Source organism: Neoarius graeffei, chromosome 2 (genome assembly GCF_027579695.1).
Source record: "Neoarius graeffei isolate fNeoGra1 chromosome 2, fNeoGra1.pri, whole genome shotgun sequence".
Lineage (NCBI taxonomy): Eukaryota > Metazoa > Chordata > Actinopteri > Siluriformes > Ariidae > Neoarius > Neoarius graeffei.
The window spans coordinates 73055681-73081837 of record NC_083570.1 but is presented as its reverse complement, the minus strand read 5'-3'; the positions used below and the strand labels follow the sequence as shown (position 1 = coordinate 73081837).

The following is a 26157-nucleotide window of genomic DNA, read 5'->3' as shown; positions in this document are numbered from 1 at the left end:
GTGATGTATTCTATGATTTTTTTTTTTTGCAAGGAGGACATTTCTAAACATAAATGAGAAATGGTTTTGAGCATGGTTATTGTAGTTTAAAAAAAATTAAGCTAAACAGAAAACAGAACCATTTCCTCCAAAGATAAGCAAGTAAAAACAAAATAAAATAAAAAGCAGACATGAATTAATTTCCATATGCTCTATAGTTGTGAAAATGGCAAATGACAGTATAGTGTAGAAAAAAAAAATATATGGTTGTTTTTTTTTTTTTAATTGAACCTTTTACACAAATCAAGCGGGAAAACCACACCAAATTAAAGGAGCACAGCACTCATCCACATGACTATCAAAACAAGAAGACAGAGTTATCTATATCCCCCGCCCTATATACCAACTATACCAAGTTTCAAGATATTATTTGTCACATTTTTCAAGTTCTGCTGCAGGAAACCAACCCTACTTCTTTACACTGACCTCAGCAGCCCATGGCATAAGCCCACCAGACCTTTGGTCCAAGTGAGCTAAAAATTAAAATTTCTCACATTTCTTTGTATCAAAAGGCACATATACATTACTTAATCAACACATATATCAACTTTCAAGACCATACCACTCAGTTTTCAAGTTCTGAGCCGGAAAAAAAAAAAAAAACCTTACCCCAAGACTAACCTGAGAGACTGTCTGAAATTGTTTCCATGGAAACATGAAAAATGAAAATTTCTCAAATTTCTTAGGATGAAAAGGCACATCTACATCACCTTGTTAACATGTATACCAAGTTTCAAATCCGAATCATGAATAATGCTCCAGAAACGAACATTGCTCTTATAAACTAAGTCAAAATCTATTTTTTATGTAAAAATTTGAAAAATACTTTTTTTTTTTCAAAAATTCAAAATAGCAAAAGGTACCAGTTCACATGCTGCTTGATATGTATACAAAGTTTCATGAAGATACCGTCAGTAGTTTTAAAGATATGGCCCGGAAACGAAAACGTGATTGGACAGACAGCCGGCCAGCCGGAACCCGTTTCTATATCCCCCAACAAACTTCATTTGGGTGGTGGATAATAAATACAATGACTAAAACTGAACACTAGTGTATCCTTTCCAGATAATAAGTCACTTGAATGAAAGTGTCTGACGAATAAATAAATGCCATGTAACATGAAATTGTCACACTCCTAATTTAAATGCCTCAGACAGCAGAATTAAACTAATTGGTTTCTTCTGAGCAGAGTATATGCACATCCAACACACTAATCTACACTGATCTAAGAAGATCTGAGAAGATAACTGAGTAGATATCTGAGCAGTTGTTTGAGATAAGTGCTGCATGGGCTGCCATCAAGTGTGAGACACATTCATTGTAAATAAAGAAGAAGAAGCCTTTATTTGCCACATGCACACTCAAGCACAGTGAAATTCGTCCTCTGCATTTAACCCATCTGAAGCCGTGAACACACGCATGCACACACACAAGTGAGCAATGAGCACACACACATACAGTATACCCAGAGCAGTGGGCAGCTATGCTACAGTGCCTGGGGAGCAGTTGGGGGTTAGGTGCCTTGGTCAAGGGCATTTCAGCCCAAGGCTGCCCCATGTTAACCTAAATAAACAAAGAAGGCTAGGGGGTGTCGGAAACTGGCTTCCTGCAGAAATGTAATGCCAGGATCAAGCTACAACATATTTTTTATCTTTCACAATGGTCATCATGTCAGATTAGGCAATCGTAGTGCCCTAAATTCTTGCTATGTCTTGGTCAGGAGACTGGCAACACTGCAAGTTTGACCCTGACCAATCATCATTCACATCCGCGCATGTTGTCAGGGAGCAGGGTAAAAAAAATTGTCAATCATGGGTATCAAGGAACATAAGAGTTGTCAAAGTAGGTGAGACTGTGCAAAAAATTCTAACATGCTAGACTTTTTGCCAAGATGTCGTAGGGCATCCCAGACCCTACATCGCTGTTCTTCAATTATGTCACATGACACCTATTCGTCATTCCCAATGTTCATATTCAGGCCCAACCCTGGAAATTTGTTGGCCACAAAAAATCGTGTGAAAATCAGGCTGAATTTGTGTAGTCTGATCCTGGCATTAGATGATGCTTGTTAAATATCTCTACATCTTAACAAGCTATATCGAGCTATATTTAGTACTTCATCACCACTTCAAAACCACTTCAAGATCAAAGTACAAATACACCACATACTTGAGTCCAGTACAATCAGAACTAACAGACTTATCACTATTTCACCTCCACTTCATTAAAGATTTACGGAGCCAATTTGCTTGCTCTGAAGTCTGGCCAATATTCTTCTCTCTCATCTCCTCTCCACTGGGTCATTATCGCTCTGTCTATTACCGTTAAACTAGGAGTGAGGAGAATAATAAGAGAACGCAAACACTCACACGCAGAAGATATTCTCTACTAAATCATCCACTCTCTCCAGGGTGTCAGGGCTGGTTTTGTGTTGCCAGGTAACGGAGTTCCCATGGGTACCAGGCCATACCTCACTAATCTCAATTAGTCTGGAGGCAGCATGTGTGCTGTTGTGGGATGCTCCTTGTGTACACGTCTGAGATCAGTGCTTCTCAAACTGAGGTTTATGAACCAATAAAATGAGATTAAGGATGAACAGCTGAGTTGAAATGGCTTTATTATCCTGATATTGGTCATAATAATACATAATTAGTTCCAAATTGTTCACTGAATATTGCAAATTGTCTACACAGAACTTGATTGCTCATTTCAATTTCTACTGGTTATCTGGTTGAAACTAAAGGTATGCATTGGGACTGGGATTCATACGCTAGACAGCATGGCATTATTGTGAGGTTTTTATTTTTGTATGTGCAAGCACTCAGATATTATGCTCAAAGGACAAAGAAACCCCATGTTCATTAATATGAACATACAGTATTCGTACATTCATCCTTAGTAGCTGCCTGATTGTAGTGGCGGTGGTTTAAATTAGCTTACTAGTTTGTTTATATTTTGGGACAGAGAGCCAACTACATTTGTTCCAAATGTAGGCAGGAGCAAATTAAAATAATAAATCCAGCAATTATGTGCTCGAGTAATGTAGTTAAGTTTGAGAAACTGTCTGAGCCCAAATTCAGAGCTCATGCTGAGAATGCTGGCATTTCTACCTCTGGCGTTTCCCAGGGGTTTCCAGTGTTTCTGCAGATATAATGGTACAGTTCTTTAAAAAAATAAATAAATAAAAATAAATTTTAAAAAAGGTGGCACGGTGGTGTAGTGGTTAGCGCTGTCGCCTCACAGCAAGAAGGTCTGGGTTCGAGTCCCGTGGCCAGCGAGGGCCTTTCTGTGGGGAGTTTTCATGTTCTCCCCGTGTCCGCGTGGGTTTCCTCCGGGTGCTCCGGTTTCCCCCACAGTCCAAAGACATGCAGGTTAGGTTAACTGGTGACTCTAAATTGACCGTAGGTGTGAATGTGAGTGTGAATGGTTGTCTGTGTCTATGTGTCAGCCCTGTGATGACCTGGCGACTTGTCCAGGGTGTACCCTGCCTTTTGCCCGTAGTCAGCTGGGATAGGTTCCAGCTTGCCTGCGACCCTGTAGAACAGGATAAAGTAGCTAGAGATAATGAGATGAGATGAGAATTAAAAAAAACCCAAACCGTCAGGTTCGGGGCACACCCACTTTGGGTTTAAACCAAATACAGATATGGACTAGAATACAGTTATTGCCCGTCCCTGAGGAGACGTAGACTCGGCCCTAGCGGAAGTCTCTGGCAAGGAGAGCTGATTGCGCGGTCCCGTACAATCGAAACTCCCAGGTGAGTGGAGGAGGGGATTCTCCACCAAGGCTTCACGCAGTATGTTAGCATGATCAAAGTCAAAGTCCTTCCCACACCATATAGCGCATAGGGCGGTGCCGATCTCCGTTTCCGTAGCCCTCGGCCACTCGCCTATTACATAGCTAGGGTTACAGTGGGGGGCTAGTCCTCTGGTAACCACAAGAGTTTGACTCCCCACTCACATCTGTATTGCAGCGTGCCTTGCCAGACAGCAGTAGGTACCATTTTTATGATGGTCTTTGGTATGACCCAACCGTGAGTAGAACTTGCGATCTCCCGATCGAGAGGCGGACACACTAACCACTAGGCCAACTCGCGGTCAACGTGAGCATGTAGCCTATGGGAAATGAATAGTGTGTTGGATTAGCACTAATCCCCATGTTTTTGAAAATTTGAAAATGTTGTCTTGGGCCCCTCTGGGGTGTCACCAATCCATGTGCAGAGTATGGAATACGTGCGTCCAGCCGTGTCAATTTGCACAGGTGAACAGACAGACAGCCTTCCTTTAGTAGTATAGATATGTGGAACACAGATACACATACAGATCATGGCACTGCATTACACCCCTAGTATACATGTACGTAGGAGAGAAACCGACTGACAGACGAAGAATGAAACAGTCATATCAATATTTTGGAATTTTAAAGTTCTATTCTTTCTTGGCATCAGATATCTCACACTAAATATCTCAATATCTTAAAATAAATAGTCAGACAGAACCTTATAATTCCAATGTCTCCATGTGACAGAAGTAACTCTTTGCACATACAGTATATAGAGTGTCGTACCCACCCGAATGAAGAGTATCTTCTCTCCAACACGATAGCGACCCTGTGACTGACGCTCGACACAGAACTTATTAGGGCACTTACAGGGAGGATCCTCAGAAATGTGCCTTACCTGAGCAAACATCAATTTCAGTTATAGTTCCAAACTATTTAGGCAATTTGTACAGCAAACAAACAAACTATGTGTAATATGTGATAGTTAAAGTGTCCATACAGCAAAGTCCAGTGAAATTGCTCTCCTTGTGGTTAATGCCAGCAGTTATGGGTCATACTTACGGCATCATCCAGGAGCTTGCCAGTGCTTTTCCTGCAGGAGGAGCTTTTGTTAAAGGAAGAGCCCTGAGCGGGAGAGACGGGGGAGGAGGGAGGCTCAGGGGCTTTCTCTTCCTGTTCAATCTCATTCTCCAGTTTAATTAACCCAGGTGGTTCGACTTTATACCTGACAGAGAAAAATCCATCCATCAAATAGTTCACAGTTGAATTATGAGGCAGAGCAAATGGTTTGTAAAAAGCATATTCCACCTACCTAGCCGCTATCCTCCCCAGTTCCAGCAGACACAGGCAGACCTCACGTGGCTGTTTGTGCAAGACTAGAGGCCAGACAATCAAAACCAAAAGTCACAAATCTTTCAACATTTGTCCAGGTATTTCAAAGATGCCCAAACATTACGCATCACATACTAACAGCACAACAATGCAGAAATGTGATGGTGAGAAGCTGATGAATGAAAAATAATTATGTACTGGTACACTATGGTGGTGAAAATGCACACTGTGGGACAGATTTAATGAAGCACATGTCTAAGATAAAACATTCTACTCACTGCTAACAGAGAATGCAAACAAAGAATGATCAGAAGGTTCCTTAATGTATTCAATAACTTCTAAGCGGGTTAGGGTTATGTGATGTACTGACTGTTTGTTTGCTTCACAACCTTCCCACTTAAGACATACGTTATGGAAACACTGACATTAACCTCCTTACAACTAAAATGCTGTTGGAGAGTTTAAATTAAAAAAAAAAAAATCTCAGAGCATGCAGAAAACTTGGGATATTGAGCATTCTAGGAAAAGTTCCCAGAAGTAAAATGTTTAAAAAATGTCTGTGCAAAACAAAATTTTAATTTTCAGGTCGGTGTCAAAGCTAGTAATAGAAATTTCGGCTTGTTATGTGGCCTTAGAAACTTGACATTTATAATCCTACAAAAACACCTACTGGTAGAATCCACATCTGTTCACTGTTAAATGCTTCATGCCTCATTAGTCATGATTCATTCGCATGACAGAGTAATGATCAGGTGATACAGCACAAGACGCAGTAAACACATGATGAGTTTCACGTCATCTCCGAACCATAGTGCATCCCACCTGATTTTAATGCCAGCTCGATGCATTCATTCATCTACCTCAGCAGAAAATAAAGCAGGAGGAAAGAAGCAAAAATGAATAAAATATTAAATGTCTAAAATTACATAGTCAGATCTATATGGATATTATATGCATATGTTGCAATATTAAGACAGTTGACTGGAATGAAACACTTACACTGTTAGGAATAAGGGTACAGTAGGAGTCCAGTTCTGTACCCCAAGGTACAAAGTACAATAATGTACCCCTTAAGGCTTATTATTGGTCCTCAAGGTAACTATTTGTACCTTTTAGGGCCAAAAAGATAGATATATGTTCCAAACGTACAAATAAATACCTTAGAGGGCACTGTCCCAGTGACAAGCCATTGTACCCCTAAAGGTATAATAATGTACTTTATTTTCTGAGAGTTTAGGGAGCCTGTACTTGAACAATGGCCCAAGACCAGAACTGAAAAGACAAAAACCCAGCATATAAAGCTCAGTTTACGCATGTGGAATCACCTTCACGTATCTGAGGGTCCAGAGAGATTCAATCAATTAGACCATTTAATACTGAAGAAGGAATGATGAAAGCAGTTGAATATTCACATCATAAAAATACAAAGCTTGGTTCGCAAAAATACATGGTCTTACACACACACACTGACAAAACAAAGAATTCACTGTGTAACTGCAATGTGTGTGTGTGTGGGGGGGCACATTCTGAGGAATCAGTTTCATTTGCCTGTCCTACTTTCCTTTCCTCACTTCTTTCTTTCTTTTTTTCTGTTATTATGCCCTCCAGTTGTTTTGAATATATGTACAGAACCGGAGTAAACAGGGAATCTGATTTCATTTTTGCTGTTTTCTAAGGTAACTACAGCTTACAGCAGTTAAGAGAAAAACAGAGAGAGAGAGAGGGGGGGGGGAACTGAGAGAGAGTGAGACAAGCTCAAGGACTCTAGTATGATACAATCTGGTCCATTCACCATCCCAAATAGAAAGGAAAGGAGGTTGGAAAAGAGAAGACACTCCCTTTCTCTCTGTCTGTCATATCCCCTGCCAGACACACTCTGTTGCTCAGAAAAGCCCTGAGGTGAGGACACTGAGAAGCACAAGGATTTTCTCTGTACAACAACCAAGCACAAAACATCTCTATACACTTTGCTGGGAATGACTTGTCTCCCATCTGCTCTGTATAACCTCTCAGTCAGATTCCACTTCTATGCTTAGAAGGTGTATATGTATAGGTAATCGTATGGGGCAGAGTAAAATTAAGGATTAATTTCAAGAGTCGCGAAGTGACGAGGGCAATTTCAAAACTTTGAAATCACGAGTGAAATTGATCCTTAATTTTACGAGGAACCATACGATTACTTGTTTATAATATATAGAGCCAAATTCATACTTCGGAAGCCATTCAAGTTCACAACATTTGTCATTCACGTTTTATGAACCAATCAGGGCACACGTTTGAATCAGTTTCTAAAGCGTCTTTCATCATGACACGGCGACATGACATGAGGATTTTGAAAGTGGTTTACAAAATTTTATTGGAACTTCTTTACAAAAGCCTGCATTACTTTAAGAGAGTCTGGTTCGTAGTTTTCCCCATTTTCTTTCCTCACTTCTGCATAAAACTGCGATAGCACCTTGTCTAACTCACAGCATTCATATGCCACTAGAGAGGCGTTTATTTGTCTTTCTGCGGCCCATTTCTTAAACACGGAAAGCCAAAAATTCGTACTTTTTTTGGTATTTTCATTTTCGCTTGCAGCTTTCAATTGGTTTATCATTTCTTCGTCAAATATAGCAAAACGCGGCATTGCTGAGTCAGCAGAGTCAGCCATTTTGTTGACAAAATTTGCTAATTTTTGTAACCGTAACCAAGCAATGAACTAGCCAATAGCATTTCAGAAATGATAGTAGCACATGATGTATAAACCAGATTTTAGGTCAAAAATTCAATTCTGTGGAGTTTTACAGTCATGTTTTTTCCAGTTTTCATACTGTGACAATATTATTGTGAAATGTAAACTCTAAATATATACTGGATGATTGTCAGAAATGTTTAGGGCCCTTTTTCTCAAGGACAAGGTTTAATAATATCAGGAATCCAATGATAATATTTTGATCCCTAAAAGCAGAGACTTTCCTCTTTATGGTACAACTCACATATGGTTCAGTGTCAGTGTTTCACAATTACAGCACAGGTCATACGTATAGTCTCTTGCAAAAGTATTCATTCCCCTTTGGTGTTTGTCCTGTTTTGTCGCATTACAAAATGGAATTAAAATGGATTTTTGGGGGGTTAGCACCATTTGATTTACACAACTTGCCTACCACTTTAAAGGTGCAAATTGTTGTTTTATTGTGACACAAACAATAATTAAGATGAAAAAAGAGAAATCTGGAGTGTGCATAGGTATTCACCCCCTTTCATATGAAACCCCTAAATAAGAGCTGGTCCAACCAGTTCACTTCATACCATAAGTCACATAATTAGTTGATTAAGATCCATCTGTGTGCAACCAAAGTGTCACATGATCTGTCACATGATGTCTGTATAAATCAACCTGTTCTGGAAGGACCCTGACTCTGCAACACTACTAAACAAGCAACATGAAATCTAAGGAGCCTCCAAACAGGTCAGAGACAAAGTTATGGAGAAGTATGGATCAGGGTTGGGCTATAAAAATATCCCAAACTTTGAATATTCCAGAGAGCACCATTAAATTCATTATAGCAAAATGGAAAGAATATGGCAGCACTACAAACCTGACAAGAGAAGGCCGCCCACCAAAACTCAGAGACCGGGCAAGGAGGGCATTAATCAGAGATGCAACAAAGACACCAAAGAGAACACTGAAGGAGCTGCAAGGATCCACAGTGGAGATGGGAGTATCTGTCCATAGGACCACTTTAAGCCATACACTCCACAGAGCGGGGCTTTATGGAAGAGTGGCCAGAAAAGACATTGCTTAAGAAAACATGTTTGGAGTTTGCCCAACAGCATGTGGCAGACTCCCCAAACACATGGAAGAAGATTCTCTGGTCAAATGAGACTAAAATTGATCTTTTTGGCCATCATGGGAAATGCCATGTGTGGCACAAACCCAACACCCTGAGAACACCATTCTGACAGTGAAGCATGGTGGTGGCAACATCATGCTGTGGGGATATTTTTTGTATCTGCAGGGACAGGAAAGCTGGTCAGGAGTGAAGGAAAGATGGATGGCACAAAATACAGGGCAATTCTGGAGGAAAACCCATTTGAGTCAACCAGACGTTTGAGACTGGGACAAAGGTTCATGTTCCAGCAGGACAATGACCCGAAACATACTGCTAAAGCTATACTGGAGTGGTTTAAAGGGAAACATTTAAATGTCTTGGAATGGTCTAGTCAAAGCCCAGACCTCAATCCAATTGAGAATCTGTGGCAAAACTTGAAGATTACTGTACACCAACGCAACCCATCTAACTTGAAGGAGTTGGAGCAGTTTTGCCTTGAGGAATGGGCAAAAATCCCAGTGGCTAGATGTGCTAAGCTAATAGAGACATACCCCAAGAGACTTGCAGCTGTAATTGTAGCAAAAGGTGGCTCTACAAAGTATTGACTTTGGGGGGGTGAATACCTGTGCACACTCCAGATTTCTGTTTTTTCATCTTACTTATTGTTTGTGTCACAGTAAAAAAATAATAATTTGCACCTTTAAAGTGGTAGGCATGTTGTGTAAATCAAATGGTGCTAACCCTCCAAAAATCCATTTTAATTCCATCTTGTAATGCGACAAAACAGGACAAATACCAAGGGGCATGAATACTTTTGCAAGACACTGTATAAGGCTTCACATGTTTTTGTTTATATATTCATATTTTCTCATATTTTAAGCATTATTAAGTCAGTAGAGTTGCTCCAACACTGCTATAAGTGGCACTGGAAAGACTCAAATGCTAATTCAAAGTCAGAGCTGCTGGATTTGATTTAGTGTGAATTTTTCATCTCACACATCATATGTCATCATGAATACATCGTACATCATCATCCCACAACATTAGACATAAAATAAAGTCTGGATACTATTATAGCTGACACTGAGCCAGAGACATAATATGAGGAGATTGCATATGTAAGATACCACCAAGCTCCATCCTACAGTGTCCTCTGTTGCATTAAATGAAAAAAAAAGAAAGAAAGAACAAAACTCTAGAGGGCCAACAAGCAAAAAATCAGATCCTAAGCAACAGTAAATAAACCACAAATGTGTAAAATTTCATCTCAGGAAAAGTTGCTCACCCAGTCCTTCAGATTCAAACAAGCAGGTCTCCCCAATGCCCACCTCTCGACACCATGACAGGAAGTTGGCTGTGTTGTCTCGGGCAAAAAAAGAGCCAGACGGGGCACTTGCCCTACAAGGGATCCTCCGATTAGGGATTGGCTGAAAGAGATAAACCTTCAATCAAGAATTTGAGCACTCAAAGACAAGAAAAATCAAAAGAAAAGAAAAATCAGCTAGATGAAAAGTTATAAATAACTTTGATTTAATAGGAGATACTAAAGCATTAACAATAACAATGAGGAATAGTTTATTTACTGTATTAAATCTCTCCACACCTGCAACCCTTCATACATTATTTATGAGCACTTTTACACTGCACATAATTTACACAAAATCTTTACCTTTAACTGTCTTTAGATCTTTAAGAGTGTGCAGCTAATTTTCAAAGAGGCTTCAGTCTGAATTTGCTGACCATTTGAATCATCAGAATTCCCCTTTTCCCATTTCTGTCATGTTAGACCATTTGACCTGTTTTCCTTCTCTCTGTCCTCCTCCATCTTTTCCTTCTTTTAACTCTCTCATGCACTTCAGCTATTTAGACATCTAACCTGCTGCCTGAGCATACTTTCTTCGCGTTTAATCACTGAGCAGTGTCTAATCTCTTTCCCAACATCCACAGCTTTGGTTACACAGCTAGAAATTATGATTACTCTCTATTCAGTGATCAATACTGAACCTGACAGGAGAAGAGAAACAGGGGGCTTGACAAGAAGAAAGATTGCCAGGAACTAGAAATATAATGTCATCTAACACATACATCCTCACCCAGAATGAGATTTATGTAGCATATGCCTGCCTACAGGATATGTGCGTCTGGGTCTGAGATAGGTACAGTGAGGTCATGCTGAAAGAATGCAGTCTACAATGGATCAGATTTTTCCCTGGCTTTTCCAGAAAGCTTTCCTGCTCTCCCACAGACTCCCACAACCACTTCAGCATGCACATCCAGTCATATTGTTCTGTGAAACAGTCAACAAATAAATGTTCACCATCTCAATTTTTATTATTAATTTTACTATGGAAATTATTGGCACCTATCAAGAGGCAATTGAAAAAAAAATACTGTACTTATTTTTTCCTTGAGCAAACCATCATACTTATTTCTTCTTTTAATTAAAAACATATTATTTACATGTATACATTACTGACACCATCAAATAATATTTAAAATGTGCAAACCGCAAACCCCTTTGACATCCATAAATGTAAGCTCATACACTGCCTGGCCAAAAAAAAAAAAAAAGTCGCCATTTGGATTTAAATAAGCAAATACATAAGAGCCTTTGACTGGATAAGTACTGCAGTGATTAATATGTTTCAGCTGGCAACAATTCTTTCAACCCTAACTGATGCAGTGAGTAGCTTCTCATTTCTTAAACAAACATGTCGGAAGACGTATCCCGTGCTCATGGAAAAAATGTTACTGTGTTTCAGAAGGGTCAAATTATCAGCTTGCATCAAGCAAAGAAAACAACTAAGGAGATTGCTGCAATTACTGGAATTGGGTTAAGAACTGTCCAAAGCATTATTAAAACCTGGAAGGATGGCGGTGACTCATCAACTTTATGGAAAAAATGTGGTTGGAAAAAGATCCTGACTGACCATGATCAGAGATCACTTAAATGCTTGGTGAAGTTGAATCATTAAAAAAAGAAATGACCGTAGAACTCATGGCTATGTTTAACAGTGAAATTAAGAGCATTTCCACATTCACAATGTGATGTGAACTCACAGGATTGGGACTAAACTGCTGTGTGGCCATAAGAAAACCACTTGTTAGTGAGACTAATCAGGAGAAAAGGCTTCAATTTGCTAAGGAGCATAAAGATTGGACTCTAGAGCAATGGAAAAAGGTCATGTGGTTTGATGAGTCCAGATTTACCCTGTTCCTGAGTGATGGGTGTGTCAGGGTAAGAAGGGAAGCACATGAAGCGATGCATCCATTATGCATAGTGGCCACTGTACAAGCCCCTGGAGCCAGTGTTATGATCTGGGGTTGCTTCAGTTGGTCAGGTTGAGGCTCAGCAACGTTATGGGGCAATAAAATGAAGTCAGTTGATGACCTGAATGTACTGAATGACCAGGGTATCACATCAATTAATTTTTTCTTCCCTGATGGCATGGGCATAAAATTAGGGCTCAGACTGTGAAAGAGTGGTTCAGGAAGTATGAAAAATAATTTTTACCACAGAGTCCTGACCGTAACCCCATTGAGAATCTTTGGGATGTGCTGGAGAAGACTTTATGCAGTGGTTCAACTCTCTCATCCTCAACACAAGATCTCAATGAAAATTAATACAACTCTGGACTGAAATAAATATTGTTATATTGCATGTTTATCAAAACAATGCCACGGCGAATCCATGCTGTACTCAAAGCTAAAAGCGGTCTAAGCAAATATTAGAATACATGATTTTTTTGGGGGGGGGGGGGCAGGACAGTGTATAAAACAACATCTTCCAGCAAAAAAGATAGATAGTTATTGACCTGGCCAACTGATATAAAAATGGTATAAATATTAAATAGTGATGGGTAATCAGAGCAATAATTAAAAAAAAAGGTTTCATAAGTCATAAACACACTGCTCCTTTGCACAGTAAGAAGGCTGGATAAAGTAAAACCAAAATTCACAGATAAAGAATGGCATAGTTTCGCATATTTTTGGAATTGTCAGGTCAAAATAATCTAAAGACACCCTTCCTGAGAGTAACCCAGAAAATTCAGTCATTGGGACTATGATCGGAATCATGTGCTGTGTTCAAGAGGACACCAAAGATCAAACTTATGTCTGCACATACAGTACAACATGTCTGGGGGAAAATGGTTACTATATACAGTATATGTCAAGTCTGAAATATAGTGGGGTAACATTGATAATTTGGGATTGATTTCTAGCTGGTGGTCAAAGGGCTCTTGTGAAAATTGATGGCATTGTGAATTTAACTATGTTGCAGGAGGTTTTTGCTTAAATCCTGGGTGCCTCTGTCAGGAGGTTATGACTTGGCTGTGGATGGGATTTCACCAAGATAATGGCGTCAAACGTGCATCAAAATCAGCACCTGAAATGGTCACAATTTCAGACAAATTCAGTGTTTTATAATGGCCATATTGATCTCTGGGTTTAACCCTGCTACAAACCTGTGTTCTGAATTGAAGAGGGTCATGCACAAACAGAAACATAACAATATTAAAATAGTTTGAAATGTTCAAAATGGAGGAATGGTCCAAGATCCTGCTACAAGTTTCTCCAATCTTGTTAGACATTACAGGAAGAGACTCTGTGCTGTTTTTCTCTCCAAAGGGGTCTTCAACAAATATAAATTTTAATCTTCACAGAAAGAGTTTAAACATTGACAGTACTGATGTGCTTATTTTTTATTGCACCAATTTCACAGTTGTGGAACACTTGCTTAAATGGAACACTTTTCATGTGCTGGCACCATAATAGAGTGCTACAGTACAAAAATATATAGCCAGTCCCTTCTGCCTGATAATATTCCTATTTCAACTATATAAGTCTTAACTAAAATGAGACACAGAGGATGTTGAACACATTAAAGATTAAGTACAGCATTTATGAGGGTCATTACACAATAAACCATTAAAGAGCCAGGGGTAGAGACAAAAGGAGTACTGTACTGTGCTGATACATAGACAAGGACATCTGACGTTCCATCATTATTTCAGGTCATACACGGGGAGAATAGAGCATCAGTGTTTCGAGATGTTCCCATCCTATTTTTTCCGTTTTCAATATAATCGCAACATTTGAGCTCTGAGTACAGGATGATACCTGACACTGATCTGATACTGGCATTGTTGTTTATAAGTGAACTGACTCTGCAAGCTTCTGTTGCTCGGTTTTGAAAATATCAGTGAGAGAAGGGTCTTATAAGTCTTGCTTTATGTGATGACTCAGTCAAAAATCACACATGTTCATGGCTTAACATACATCAGTGGATCAGACAAGGAAATATATTAACAAGCCAATATTGTGGATTGGATTCAGTATATATCAGACGAGTACTGAGCTACGGTAGATATCAATACTTAGCGCCAGATCTGTATATCCCTTTGATACCCTGTGACTTTAAAAACAACAAATGATTTTCCTATTAAGCTCAGTTGAAAGTAAAATACTAAGCTTTCCAAAAACTTATGCAACATGAACCTCACTGTGTTGGTCCAGTCCCACTTCTTCTTCTATCACACAAATGCAAAAGAACCAAACAAACACCCCCCCCCCCAAAAAAAAAAACCTTTCAGCTACTCCCAGCTTATAAATTTGGCCTCTCACTTTCCTGTGATATTCATAATCAATAGTATCCAGTATTCTATCTCTCATTTCTTTCTCTTTCTGTCCCTCAGGAGTCATGACCTCAAATATTTCCATACACATGTGCCTCTCTCTCTCTCTCTCTCTCTCTCTCTCTCTCTCAGACTTTTCTCTGTGGGAAGCAGAAAGCAGCTGGAGAACACCACTGACTAATTAAAAATAATTAACATAGTAACTGATACAGACATGAATTAATGCAATGCTTTTATTACTGTATTGAGTGATGCATCATACTCGTCTGAAAAATAATATTTTCCTTCAGTAAGTTCTTGATTGTCCGGTTTGTCAGATAGGTCACATGCTTGCATAAACATCTATCAAGTTCTGGTCTCGATCCTAATTCTGTCCCACAAAAATTTCAGCTTTGCAACATTCACCTTATGTTAGGCACACACCAGTGTGTTGTGCTATTAAAGTTTCCTGTAAAATAAATCACTGTTAATACACTGTACCAAAATAAAGCTTTTTAAACACAGAGTGCCAATGATATAGTGGTGTGCAGTAATGACCTGCGCTGTGTAGTTTCTCTGTTCTGCTATACTTAACAGGCTCTATTAGCTAAACTGTAGGGAGTCATAACCAGCAAAAAGGACCATTGTGAAGCCTCTGAAGAAAATGGGCTTCAGCCAACAAAAGCAGAAATATTTCCTTAATTTACCACCAAAAATCTACGGCCCTTAATGCTTTTCCCATCTGGGGGAATTTTGGGGGAAAAAGTTAACGACTCCTTGATATTGTTAGCCGGCTCTGTATAAATCAGCACGCTCAGCATTTTTCCGAAGTTCACCATCCCACAATGGTGAGTTTTGAAGAGGAGATGGCAAATATCCACAATTCCAGACAAAAGTCTTTGTGTGAGAGAGCAACATTCAGCTATGTCCAGATTTTGCTGACACACATCAGCCACCTGAAAGTGATACATTGGAATCAGCCCTGTCCTGTCAACACTAAAGATCATTCAAGACATGCCGTAAGTCTAACAATATTCTGTGCTCTGTGATTCACAGAACACACCGCGAGACAGTATCCTGACATTTGATCAGCTGGAATTCTGTAAGGGGTCATTACAATACTATATAATACTATACATTATAATAATCAAGTTGGTAAGGACTTGTAAGCATGGATATGCAGTGTCACAATACTGCTAGGTTATAAAATGAACATATTTATACAATGCCGACAGCATCGTCTCCCTTGAAAAAAGTACAGAATTATAGTATTCGCTCCAAGGTTTATTCGTAAACGCATACTGCTGCAAACTGTTCCATTAGCACACGAGAGCGGCTTGGTTCTCTAAATATCTGCAAAAGAAATTCTACATGATTTAACAGTGACGATAAAAATGCTGATGTCATTTGGCTAATAAGTCAGTGTTTTGTCTGTGTTTCGGGTTCCCCTGGAGCTGAAGATAGAGGATATGAATGCTAATCAGAAAAGCATGCGATTTTCTGATCTGGAATTTGGAGGCCAAGCATTGTGGAGACATGAGTTGTCACTGATATTTTCCATTTTTCAGTATGCATTCTTTATTAATTGATTTCTTTTACAACAGATCAGAGAAACTACAAAAAAGGTGACAGAGGTGAGTGATAGCGAGAAAGTACCTTGCCAGGTGGTGACAGCAGTTCTCCACTGTTCTGCCTAAATTTCTCCTGCAGCGTCTCAGCCAGCTGACACAACAGGAAGCCATTATCTAACCTGTCCATGAAACTCTCTGCTGTGATTTCAACACCTGGGAGACAAGAAGACAGAAGAATGCAGGGTATATAAACAATCAGAAAACAAAACCCCAAAAAGACACCTGTCTTCAATTTTTATGCATAGTTTATTTAGTATTTTAAAGCATTTTTTAAATGCTATCAAACAAGAACTCAGTTTTGGTGAGTTAAATCAATCCTGAAGTTATGAAGTGATCGATGTGCATGTCAGGAGTTATTTAAGGGTGAAAGTCAGTGGAGTACTGAGACAATAACTGAAGTTAACTGATAAAACACTTGTTCCAGTGTGGCGTAAAGAGCACAAACAACTGTGGTGATGCCTCAACAGAAAACAGCTGGTCGCTTTTTGCATAGTAGCCCAGACAACACACACATATGCTCATAGATACTATACTGATCAACATGTGGCTGCTGGTTTTGACTGGCTTCCAGATGACCATTCCTTCTCGGTTAGATCACCCTGAAATAGGAGGTGGTGGCAGGGGGTTCTGTGGAAAGAGTATTTTTTTTTCATCTTTTTTTTTTAGTTTCTGAAACAGAGGGGTGCAGTAGTGGTAGAGGGGGGTTCAGTGCTTTAATGAGTTCCAAATGTGGTAAGTAAAAAACAGGGAGAAGAAAGAGAGTTTATAAAATCCCCTCCATTTTCGTGTCTCCCTTCATGCTTTCTCCATACAGAAAAGCAAAATAAACTCCATACCATGGCTCTATACGAGCTCTGAATGCCAGGCTCCAGCTAGAGTTTCTATTACAAACATAAACCCGACACATTTAAATCAAACTCATGAATCTAATTAAACTCCAATTAAATTCTACAGCAAATCACACAGAATTCACAGATATAGCAGTCTTGTGACAATGCAACTAAATGCCACTAGAACTGAAAGATAGACAGGAAATCTGCCTCTTTTGTACAGCAGCTCCTACTGAGCGGTCGCAGCCGCTTCAGCTGTGCTCGTACATCACACTACTTACACACATCTGTAGACAGATATCTGCTTTCGCATCACATTAGAGGTAGCCACACACCACTAATGAATGCAAAGGCTCAAGATGAGTGCAGTGAGAAGAGTGTGGTTTGCTGTGGTTTTCGTGTGGTCCACTCTATCTGCTCTTCTCCATCAGCTCCAGGCAGACCAGCAGCACTGCTTCTGCTGGCTGTACACAACCTGCCTACTGCCAGACATTCCACTGACGTCCCACTCCACACACACACTTGCGCCAGAATCATGACACACCACCATTCTTCTCGTAATATCTGTGCAATACTTCTGAATCACTACTGGTCTTGCGTGCAGTCAAAATAAGTAATACAATGCTGCAAAATTTGTAGAAATTGACATATTTCAGCTAGAAGGTAGGAACAAACTGGCACACTAGTACTGTACAATATGTAATTCAGTCATTCCTCTTTAGTAACTGCATTATCCTGCTCAGGGATCCAGAGCCTATGTAAATTGGGTATACACCCAAGATAGGACGCTAGTCCATTACAGAACACCGTACACATACATTCACAGCAAGGGACAATTTAGAGTATCCAATCCACCTACCAGCATGTGTTTGGGAGGTGGAAGAAAACCAGGGAATGCAGAGGAAATCCTTGACCCAAGAAGAACATATTAAACTCTACACAGACAGTTCCCTGAGCTCAGGCTCAAGCGGGATAACTGGAGCTGTGAGGCAGCAATGTTACCCACGAAACCACTTTGCTGCCCAGAATAAGTTATAGAATAAAATTACAGGAGCTCAGTGGCTACGTTAGTAATGCAAATTCCATAATGAAATAAACATCGGATACCATCAAAAAGATGAAAGAGATTTGACTTAAATGTATTGTCTTCTTTCTCTTCCCCCCCACTTAACTTCTTGGTAATATGCTTTTCATCAGACTTGACATGGGCTTCTGCAAATTACTACCCACAAGAACTAAAATTAAGACACTCACTGTGATCAATACATCCAAGAGTACTGTTCCATACTTACCCAGCATGCTGGTAAGCCAGAGAGCCAGGTCCTCCTTCATCGGCAGTAGGCTGGCTTCGTGTCTGCTGGCCAGCCACAGACTGTACTGCTGCAGGTCAGTGAGGCCTGGCCCAAACGGATGCTGTTTAGGACTCACAGAGCTGCACATGCTTGCCCTTTTTCACTGGCCTAAAAAGAGAGAGTAGAGCAAAGGCTGTAAGACACTGAGAAATAAGGATAAGGAGGGTCAAGAGGAAAAAAACAAACATGATAGTCTCTCTCTCTCTCCAATCCCCATCAAGTCTGACGATGTTGCCTTTGGCACCTTTTTTCAGTAGGTTCTTTAATCTGTTCTTCTGAGAAAGCTCTGCCACGGATGAGGTTCAGGTGCCATTTTTCATGGTCTGCTGCCTCCTGGTACCAGATGGAACCATCTATGGCAAAGAACTTTAGATCCTCTTTGGCAGTCTTTCCACCCTTTCAAAGGGCTGCCACAATTACAAAAGCTGTCCTTAAGCTCCCCGAAGAGGAGTTGTTTCAGAACGCGACTATTGTCCATAATAGAGAAATTCACTATAAGGAACAACTGGTGTTTACTAGCATTAGCAAAGAACAACCATGTCTCATTATATATTCTTCTATGTATAAAGATTCAATTTGTTTTTCATTTTCTTCTCAATTTACAACTACCAACCAAGGAGGGTGAAGGCCAACACCTGTTTTCTGTGAGACACATAAAACCAGCCAATCACACCTTTTCAAACTGCTGCTCATGCGACATCACAGGGTAGTGTAACACACGCTCCTGTATTCATGGGCTTTCAGATGCCTGAAACAGGCTAGTACAGCTCTGATTGATAGGAGGGAGACAGTAATGCCATCCCTTCCACCCAGAGAGCATGGCCAACTTTGCTCCCTTGGCTCCCGGACATGGATGACTCTGGCATTGTCAAGATTCAAACTCGCCACTTCCCAGCAATAGTGCAAAAGTTTTTCTGTTGCTCCACTTGGGAGCCAGCATTTTTTTTTTGTCTCAATTCAGCTATGTTGCTCATGTTCATTGAAATTTTCATTTCTCCCGAATGGATTTTTACAAGCTATTGAATCAGAATCATTTTCCAAAAAAGTACATGTATTTGATTCAGAGTCATTCGACTTCTGATTGACTTCAGTCTTTAGATTACTCAGATATCAGTATCAGATGTGGAAAAAAGCCACCAGCTTTACCTGTCCAAACAAAGCCTATCCAGGGAGATTCAAATGTCAAAGGCAGAGTCTAGATTTCACAGATTTCCACAGATTTTACCAAGATGAAGGGCTTCAGTTAATCATTTCTCATGGCAATCACTAAGGCTTTCTTTCATCTGATCATCCTCTCACTCTTCTTTCATCACAGGCCCAGCTTCTGTTCACAGTTCTCTCATCATTTTCCAGGTTTATTCTCAATCTCTTTTTGCAAAAGGGTCATTTTGTGGTGAGGATTCAACAATGCTTACTTTGAAAGAAAGTAAAAATCTCTGCAAATTTAAATGGCCCTCAGACAGTCATGTGTTTGTGTGAAAAACACTAACATGAATGTACGTACTGACATGAAAGCAAATTGTGACTTACTCAGTCCATTCAAGTTTATTCCTCAACCTTGGGAAGATCTTACAGGATGTTGTGGAGGAGCTAAAAGTCCAAGTTGCATCAGGCTGATTGACTATGTACCTCAAAAATGCAGTGTGTGTTTATGCTCCCTGTTTGTTCCACATTGGGAACAGGTATTCCCATCTAATTGCTTCTCTTACCATTTTACACTTAATCATTTGGCATATGGGGCGGCATGGTGGTGTAGTGATTAGCACTGCCGCCTCACAGCAAGAAGGTCTTGAGTTCAAGCCCAGTGGCCGATAGGGGCCTTTCTGTGTGGAGTTTGCATGTTCTCCCCGTTTCTGCATGAGTTTCCTCTGGGTGCTTCGGTTTCCCCCACAGTCCAAAGACATGCAGGTTAGGTTACTTGGTGGCTCTAAATTGACCGTAGGTGTGAATGGTTGTTTGTCTCCATGTGTCAGCCCTGTGATGATCTGCCGACTTGTCTAGGGTGTACCCCGCTTTTTACCCATAGTCAGCTGGGATAGGCTCCAGCCCGCCTGCGTGCGACCCTGAACAGGATAAGCAGTTACGGATAATGGATGGATGGCGTTTGGCATATGCATTTGTACAAAGCTAATTATAGTAGAAATAGTATATATTACAATTCTGGGATTTTAATTTACAATCTTCTGATATCTTATTCAGAGCCTTAACTACAGAGGGGTCACTGTCCTAAATAAATATATTCACAGAGGTCCCAACATCTCATCTCATCTCATTATCTCTAGCCGCTTTATCCTTCTACAGGGTCGCAGGCGAGCTGGAGCCTATCCCAGCTGACTACGGGCGAAAGGCGGGGTACACCCTGGACAAGTCGCCAGGTCATCACAGGGCTGACACATAGACACAGACAACCATTCACACTCACATTCACACCTACGGTCAATTTAGAGTCACCAGTTAACCTAACCTGCATGTCTTTGGACTGTGGGGGAAACCGGAGCACCCGGAGGAAACCCACGCGGACACGGGGAGAACATGCAAACTCCGCACAGAAAGGCCCTCGCCGGCCACGGGGCTCGAACCCGGACTTTCTTGCTGTGAGGCGACAGCGCTAACCACTACACCACCGTGCCGCCCAGGTCCCAACATAGAGCACAAAACCTATAACCCTAAGACTTCACTATTAAACCTTTACTACCAATGGCTATCACTTACTAACTTTAGCTTATTGTAGACTGTCCTATGTACACTACCGTTCAAAAGTTTGGGGTCACCCAGACAATTTTGTGTTTTCCATGAAAAGTCACACTTTTATTTACCACCATAAGTTGTAAAATGAATAGAAAATAATCGACCCCACAAATGTGATGCTCCAGAAACTCAATCTGCTCAAAGGAAGGTCAATTTTATAGCTTCTCTAAAGAGCTCAACTGTTTTCAGCTGTACTAACATGATTGTACAAGGGTTTTCTAATCATCCATTAGCCTTCTGAGGCAATGAGCAAACACATTGTACCATTAGAACACTGGAGTGATAGTTGCTGGAAATGGGCCTCTATACACCTACCTGTATGTAGATATTGCACCAAAAACCAGACATTTGCAGCTAGAATAGTCATTTACCACATTAGCAATGTATAGAGTGTATTTCTGATTAGTTTAAAGTGATCTTTATTGAAAAGAACAGTGCTTTTCTTTCAAAAAATAAGGAAATTTCAAAGTGACCCCAAACTTTTGAACGGTAGTATATGTAACATTTTTTATGTATCCTTCTTCATTAATAGCGTACTTTAGTTATTTGGACAACCAACCCAATACAACATACTTAATACGGTAATAGTCAGTTTGAGTCTGGCATGTTAAAACCTCACGCTTATGACTAACGAGACTTCGACTGGAGTAGAGCCTAAGAAGTAAAAACTTCCCATCTTCAAGATCTCATCAGCTCATTCACCAAATGAATAAGTGTAAAGGTGAATGTGAATATAAATGTGATGTCTTGTGTTTCTCTTTGTGCACCAACAATGATCACATGGCATGAAGCAGAAAGAAAGCAACTGAACTGACCTAAATCTCTATTTTCTTTTCTGTCTATAAAGAACAGTATGTCCTTTGCTATTCTTCAGCACTGGTGTGGGTTACAGTTAAATCTATGACATTTGGCATAGGGCATCTTTATTCACCAGCCTTTCTTGACCCTCCCACAACTTCCTGCTACACAGTAACTCTTTCATACAGGTAATCTCACACATACACACACACACACACACACACACACACAGACAGACAAACAGACAGAGAGAGAGAGAGAGAGAGAGAAAGAAATGGATCCAAAATGTCTCTCAAAGGACAACTGACCTCTGTAACTGAAAGGCTGTACACTTTGTGCAATGCCAAGTTTCAGTTCTGTTCTAGCACTCAGGTGTGACTCCCAAACACATAAATCCCTGGGCTTTCGTTTTGCTGTCTGCAGCAAGCCATTTAACACCATCACAAAGTGGTGATAGTCCGAGCAACTTCTTCTCCCTTGGTGAGCTCCTTGGTGAGCAGGGCAAATATAACTTTGGTAAGAACTGTTGTTCTATACAGCATCAGCTAATAGATTGGAACACAACATTTACACCAACCATCATTTCCTTTTCACCCTGATGATACTTTGCCAAATAGCCAATTTGGTCCGAATTACAAAGCCATCATCTGCTTTTTCAGTAAATTAAAGCTAAGACTTCTTTCAATCATTAAAACTAAGACTTCTTTCAATCAGTGGTTTGTTTATAGTTTATTTGCACAGATAACTATTGGACTATTTTTGTATCATCCCAATTTTGCATAAATAGTGCCATACTTACTTGAATTATATCATTTACAGTACAATATCAGAAGGCAAACACTGATAACATGGCAGATATATTATTATGACTGCTTCCTCTGCATGAAGAATTTACAAAACGGGCATCTAACCACAAGCAGCACGGTGGTGTATTGGTTAGCACTGTCGCCTCACAGCAAGAAGGCTGTGGGCCCTGGGTTCGAACTGAGTTTGCATGTTCTCCCCATGTCTGCGTGGGTTTCCTCCAGGTGCTCTGGTTTCCCCCACAGTCCAAAGACATGTGAATGTGAGTGTGAATGGTTGTTTGTCTCTATGTGTCAGCCCTGTGATGACCTGGCGACTTGTCCAGGGTGTACCCTGCCTCTCGCCCATAGTCAGCTTGTCTGTGACCCTGTACAGGATAAGCGACTACAGATAATGGATGGATGGGCATCTAACCACCTAAAGGTAACAGTAAACTGTCAACTTGATCACTCACTTCTTCCAGATTATCCCACTTATGTGTGTGGGGTTGCTGCCGTGTGAACCCTATTGATCCACATGTCATGGTATATTAATTGGAGCATGGTTTTATGCCGGATGCCCTTCCTGCCACAACTCTCCATTTTCCAGGCTTGGGGAACAACCATTCACACCTATGGACAATTTAAAGTAGCCAGTTAACCTAACTGCATGTCTTTGGACTGTGGAGGAAACTGGAGCACCCAGAGGAAACCCATACAGACACAGGGAGAACATGCAAGTTCCACACAGAAAGTCCCCCACCAGTCACTGAACTCGAACTCGAACCCAGAACCTTCTTGCTGTGAGGCGACAGTGCTAACCACTACACCACCATGCCACCCAGAATACTACATTGTGCTGATATAAATCAATAATCCTATACTACCTACTGTATGTCCAGCCATTACAATTACCTTTACCTCTGTTTTAAATCTAGTCTGTTGGTATGACTCGTCAGAGCACACATGAATGAAACATGGCTGAAAGACATGCTAAAGTCCATGGTGTTCATAAAATGGTGTATCCAGATATAAACCAACTGAGCCATAGGAAAGCCCTTTACACACTGCACACAGGGTCAGCTAGACAGAGTCAGAGTCAAAAGTAGCTGAGGGGAAAGGTCAGTGTGTGTAGTGGGGTCCATGAGAAAAGTAAACTGAAAGCAAATAATCTATGCAATTAAACAACATTAAGCTTAAAGAACTGTCCATCCATCCATTTTTATACCGTTTATTCATTGCGGGTCACGGGTGAGCAGGAGCCAATCTCACCTGACTATGGGTGACAGGCAGGATACACCCTGGACAGGTCGCCAGTCTATCACAGCCAGGTAAGCATAAACATTTTTTTTTCATATAAATTCTTGTCTTTTGCACACATAAGGAGTAATTTTATACATAACAATCATACTGTAATATTTGGTTAAACTAGCACTGAAGTATCAGACGACCACACCATACCGTACATCTACAACCTTTAACCTGTGGTGCTGAGCTTGACTAACAAAGGCTCTCATTCAAACGAAAACTGTTTCAGTTACATGAGCTGAATGCTGTGTCATTCCCAAGGGAACAAAACATGAAGCCTTTTTCCTTCTGCTGTCCTCACTGCCTTTTACAGTGCACCTAAAACCAAAATGAAACAATCAGTGGTTTGTTTATAGCTTATTTACACAGATAACTATTGGACTATTTCGTGTATCATCCCTGGTTAGCATACATAGTGGACATTTGTATTGTGTATAAACCACTGCAGTGCAAACATTGATTTGTTTATGACTTTGACCGTTCCTTCTTGGATTCGAAAGGTGTTTTTTTGTTTTTTTTAGGAAACAAGTCTTGTTTCATTGCTTTGGAAAGCTCAGGGGCTACCACTCTGTTCTGGAAAGAGAGAGAGAGAGAGAGAGAGAGTGACTGATGCAGTCCTATTTTCTATGCTTTGCAGATTTCATTTGGATCTGACAGATTAGACAAACATTTGCAAGGCCATGTACTGGGATGCTGATAGCGCCTTAGTATTATGAGTACCTGCTGTAACAGAACTTAACACATTAATTGCTTTGAGGTGAGGTTTCTGTCTTTATTGTGGTTGTTACGAGTACAATAACTGCTTAATTGCCCATATGAAAATAAAATGTGAAACTGTCTGTCTTTAAAAGAATCGGCTCACATAAAAGTTCAGTATTTTGCTCTCAGGACAGCATGTGTGCATGACATTGTGTCTCCTCAGTTTTTACTACAGCTTTAATATTTTAAAGCTGCTAGATTCAGACTCTCCATAGCTTGGTCTATTTTTGCTCTCTTATAAAGAAACCACACATGTGACACAGAGAACGTTAGACAGACAGTGATAAAGTTCCCAAATGCTTTCCCTCCTTCTCCCCATAGTCACTGCAATATTCAACAAAATTAGACTTAACCACAGTTACAGAGCCGTCTGTTATTGCTCTCAACTACAGAATATGAAGAAGAAATAAATGTTAGTACAGACCAGGATTCCAAATTTAGCGTTTCAGGGTCACTTTAATAGATGAAAATAATTTAAATTATTTATTTATTTTTTATTATAGTAGCACCATGAATCTATTGCTCTTGGTGAATTGGCAATCGCGTTGTTTGTTATGTCTAACCTTTTTATTTAAGTTTCAGATCAATGGAATGCAAATCAATCAAATGCGCTTAATCAATCAATCGATCGATCAATAAGCAGATATAGCCTAATATTAGATCAGAGCCCCTTGCACTTGAAAATGCCTGTGAAAAGGTCGCATCTCTAAGTTTATCCTTTCAGTTTGTACAACTTTTGACTCACCTTCGGAAACGCAATGCTCTGATTGTTTCTATCCGTTTGGCAATGTTCATGCTTTCTCAGCTCTGCTCGGTGGCCGCGTCTCCCCGCTGCTTGTCTTCCTCTCGCCCCGCTCTCCCATCGCACAGCTCTCCGCTCCGCGCGCGCCAACCGGGACACCGAGACCACACGAATCGAGCTTTAAAACCGACTCTTTGATTCAGAAGAATCGACTCTTCAGCATGAAGAGTGGAATGTTTCTGCAAAATTGTCTCTGTTTCTATCTGAATCATGTTCACATCTAATAGGCATGAGCTTTTATGTAATTCAGGTTATGCATGTTATTAGAAACCAAATTAGACTGTCAGTGATTGCTTAATTCAGTTTTTTAGCTACACGAGCATATTTATTATCTTCTTCTTTTGGCTGCTCCCAATTAAAGGTCGCGACAGCGGATCTTTCGTCTCCGTTGCTCCCTGTCCTCCACATCCTTCTCTACCACTTTCATGTCCTCTCTCACCACATCCATGTATCTCCTCTTTGGCCTTCCTCGTTTTCGTGTGCCTGGCAGCTCCATCCTCAACATTCTCCTTCCAACATCTCTTCTCAGGATGTGCCCATACCATCTCAGTCTCATCTCTCTTAGC

The 26157-nt window shown here is 40.4% G+C and overlaps 1 protein-coding gene across 2 annotated transcripts in view; it reads right to left on the bottom strand.

Moving 5' to 3' along the window:
- The window catches only part of LOC132881893 (growth arrest-specific protein 2), a 33429-nt gene extending 7747 nt beyond the window's left edge, over window positions 1–25682 (bottom strand). The window contains exons 1-7 of one of the 2 annotated variants that reach the window (XM_060914911.1): window positions 25535–25682; window positions 18335–18502; window positions 16238–16365; window positions 10252–10393; window positions 5132–5195; window positions 4882–5044; window positions 4610–4717 (exon numbers count right to left, since the gene is read on the bottom strand). In XM_060914911.1, coding sequence (XP_060770894.1) covers window positions 4610–4717; window positions 4882–5044; window positions 5132–5195; window positions 10252–10393; window positions 16238–16365; window positions 18335–18482 — 753 coding nt within the window. In that variant the 5' untranslated portion in view covers window positions 18483–18502; window positions 25535–25682. Of the gene's footprint in view, window positions 1–4609; window positions 4718–4881; window positions 5045–5131; window positions 5196–10251; window positions 10394–16237; window positions 16366–18334; window positions 18503–24263; window positions 24341–25534 lie in introns of those variants that run through there. The other variant, XM_060914912.1, reaches the window with a different exon arrangement.
- Window positions 25683–26157: the final 475 nt, after the last annotated feature.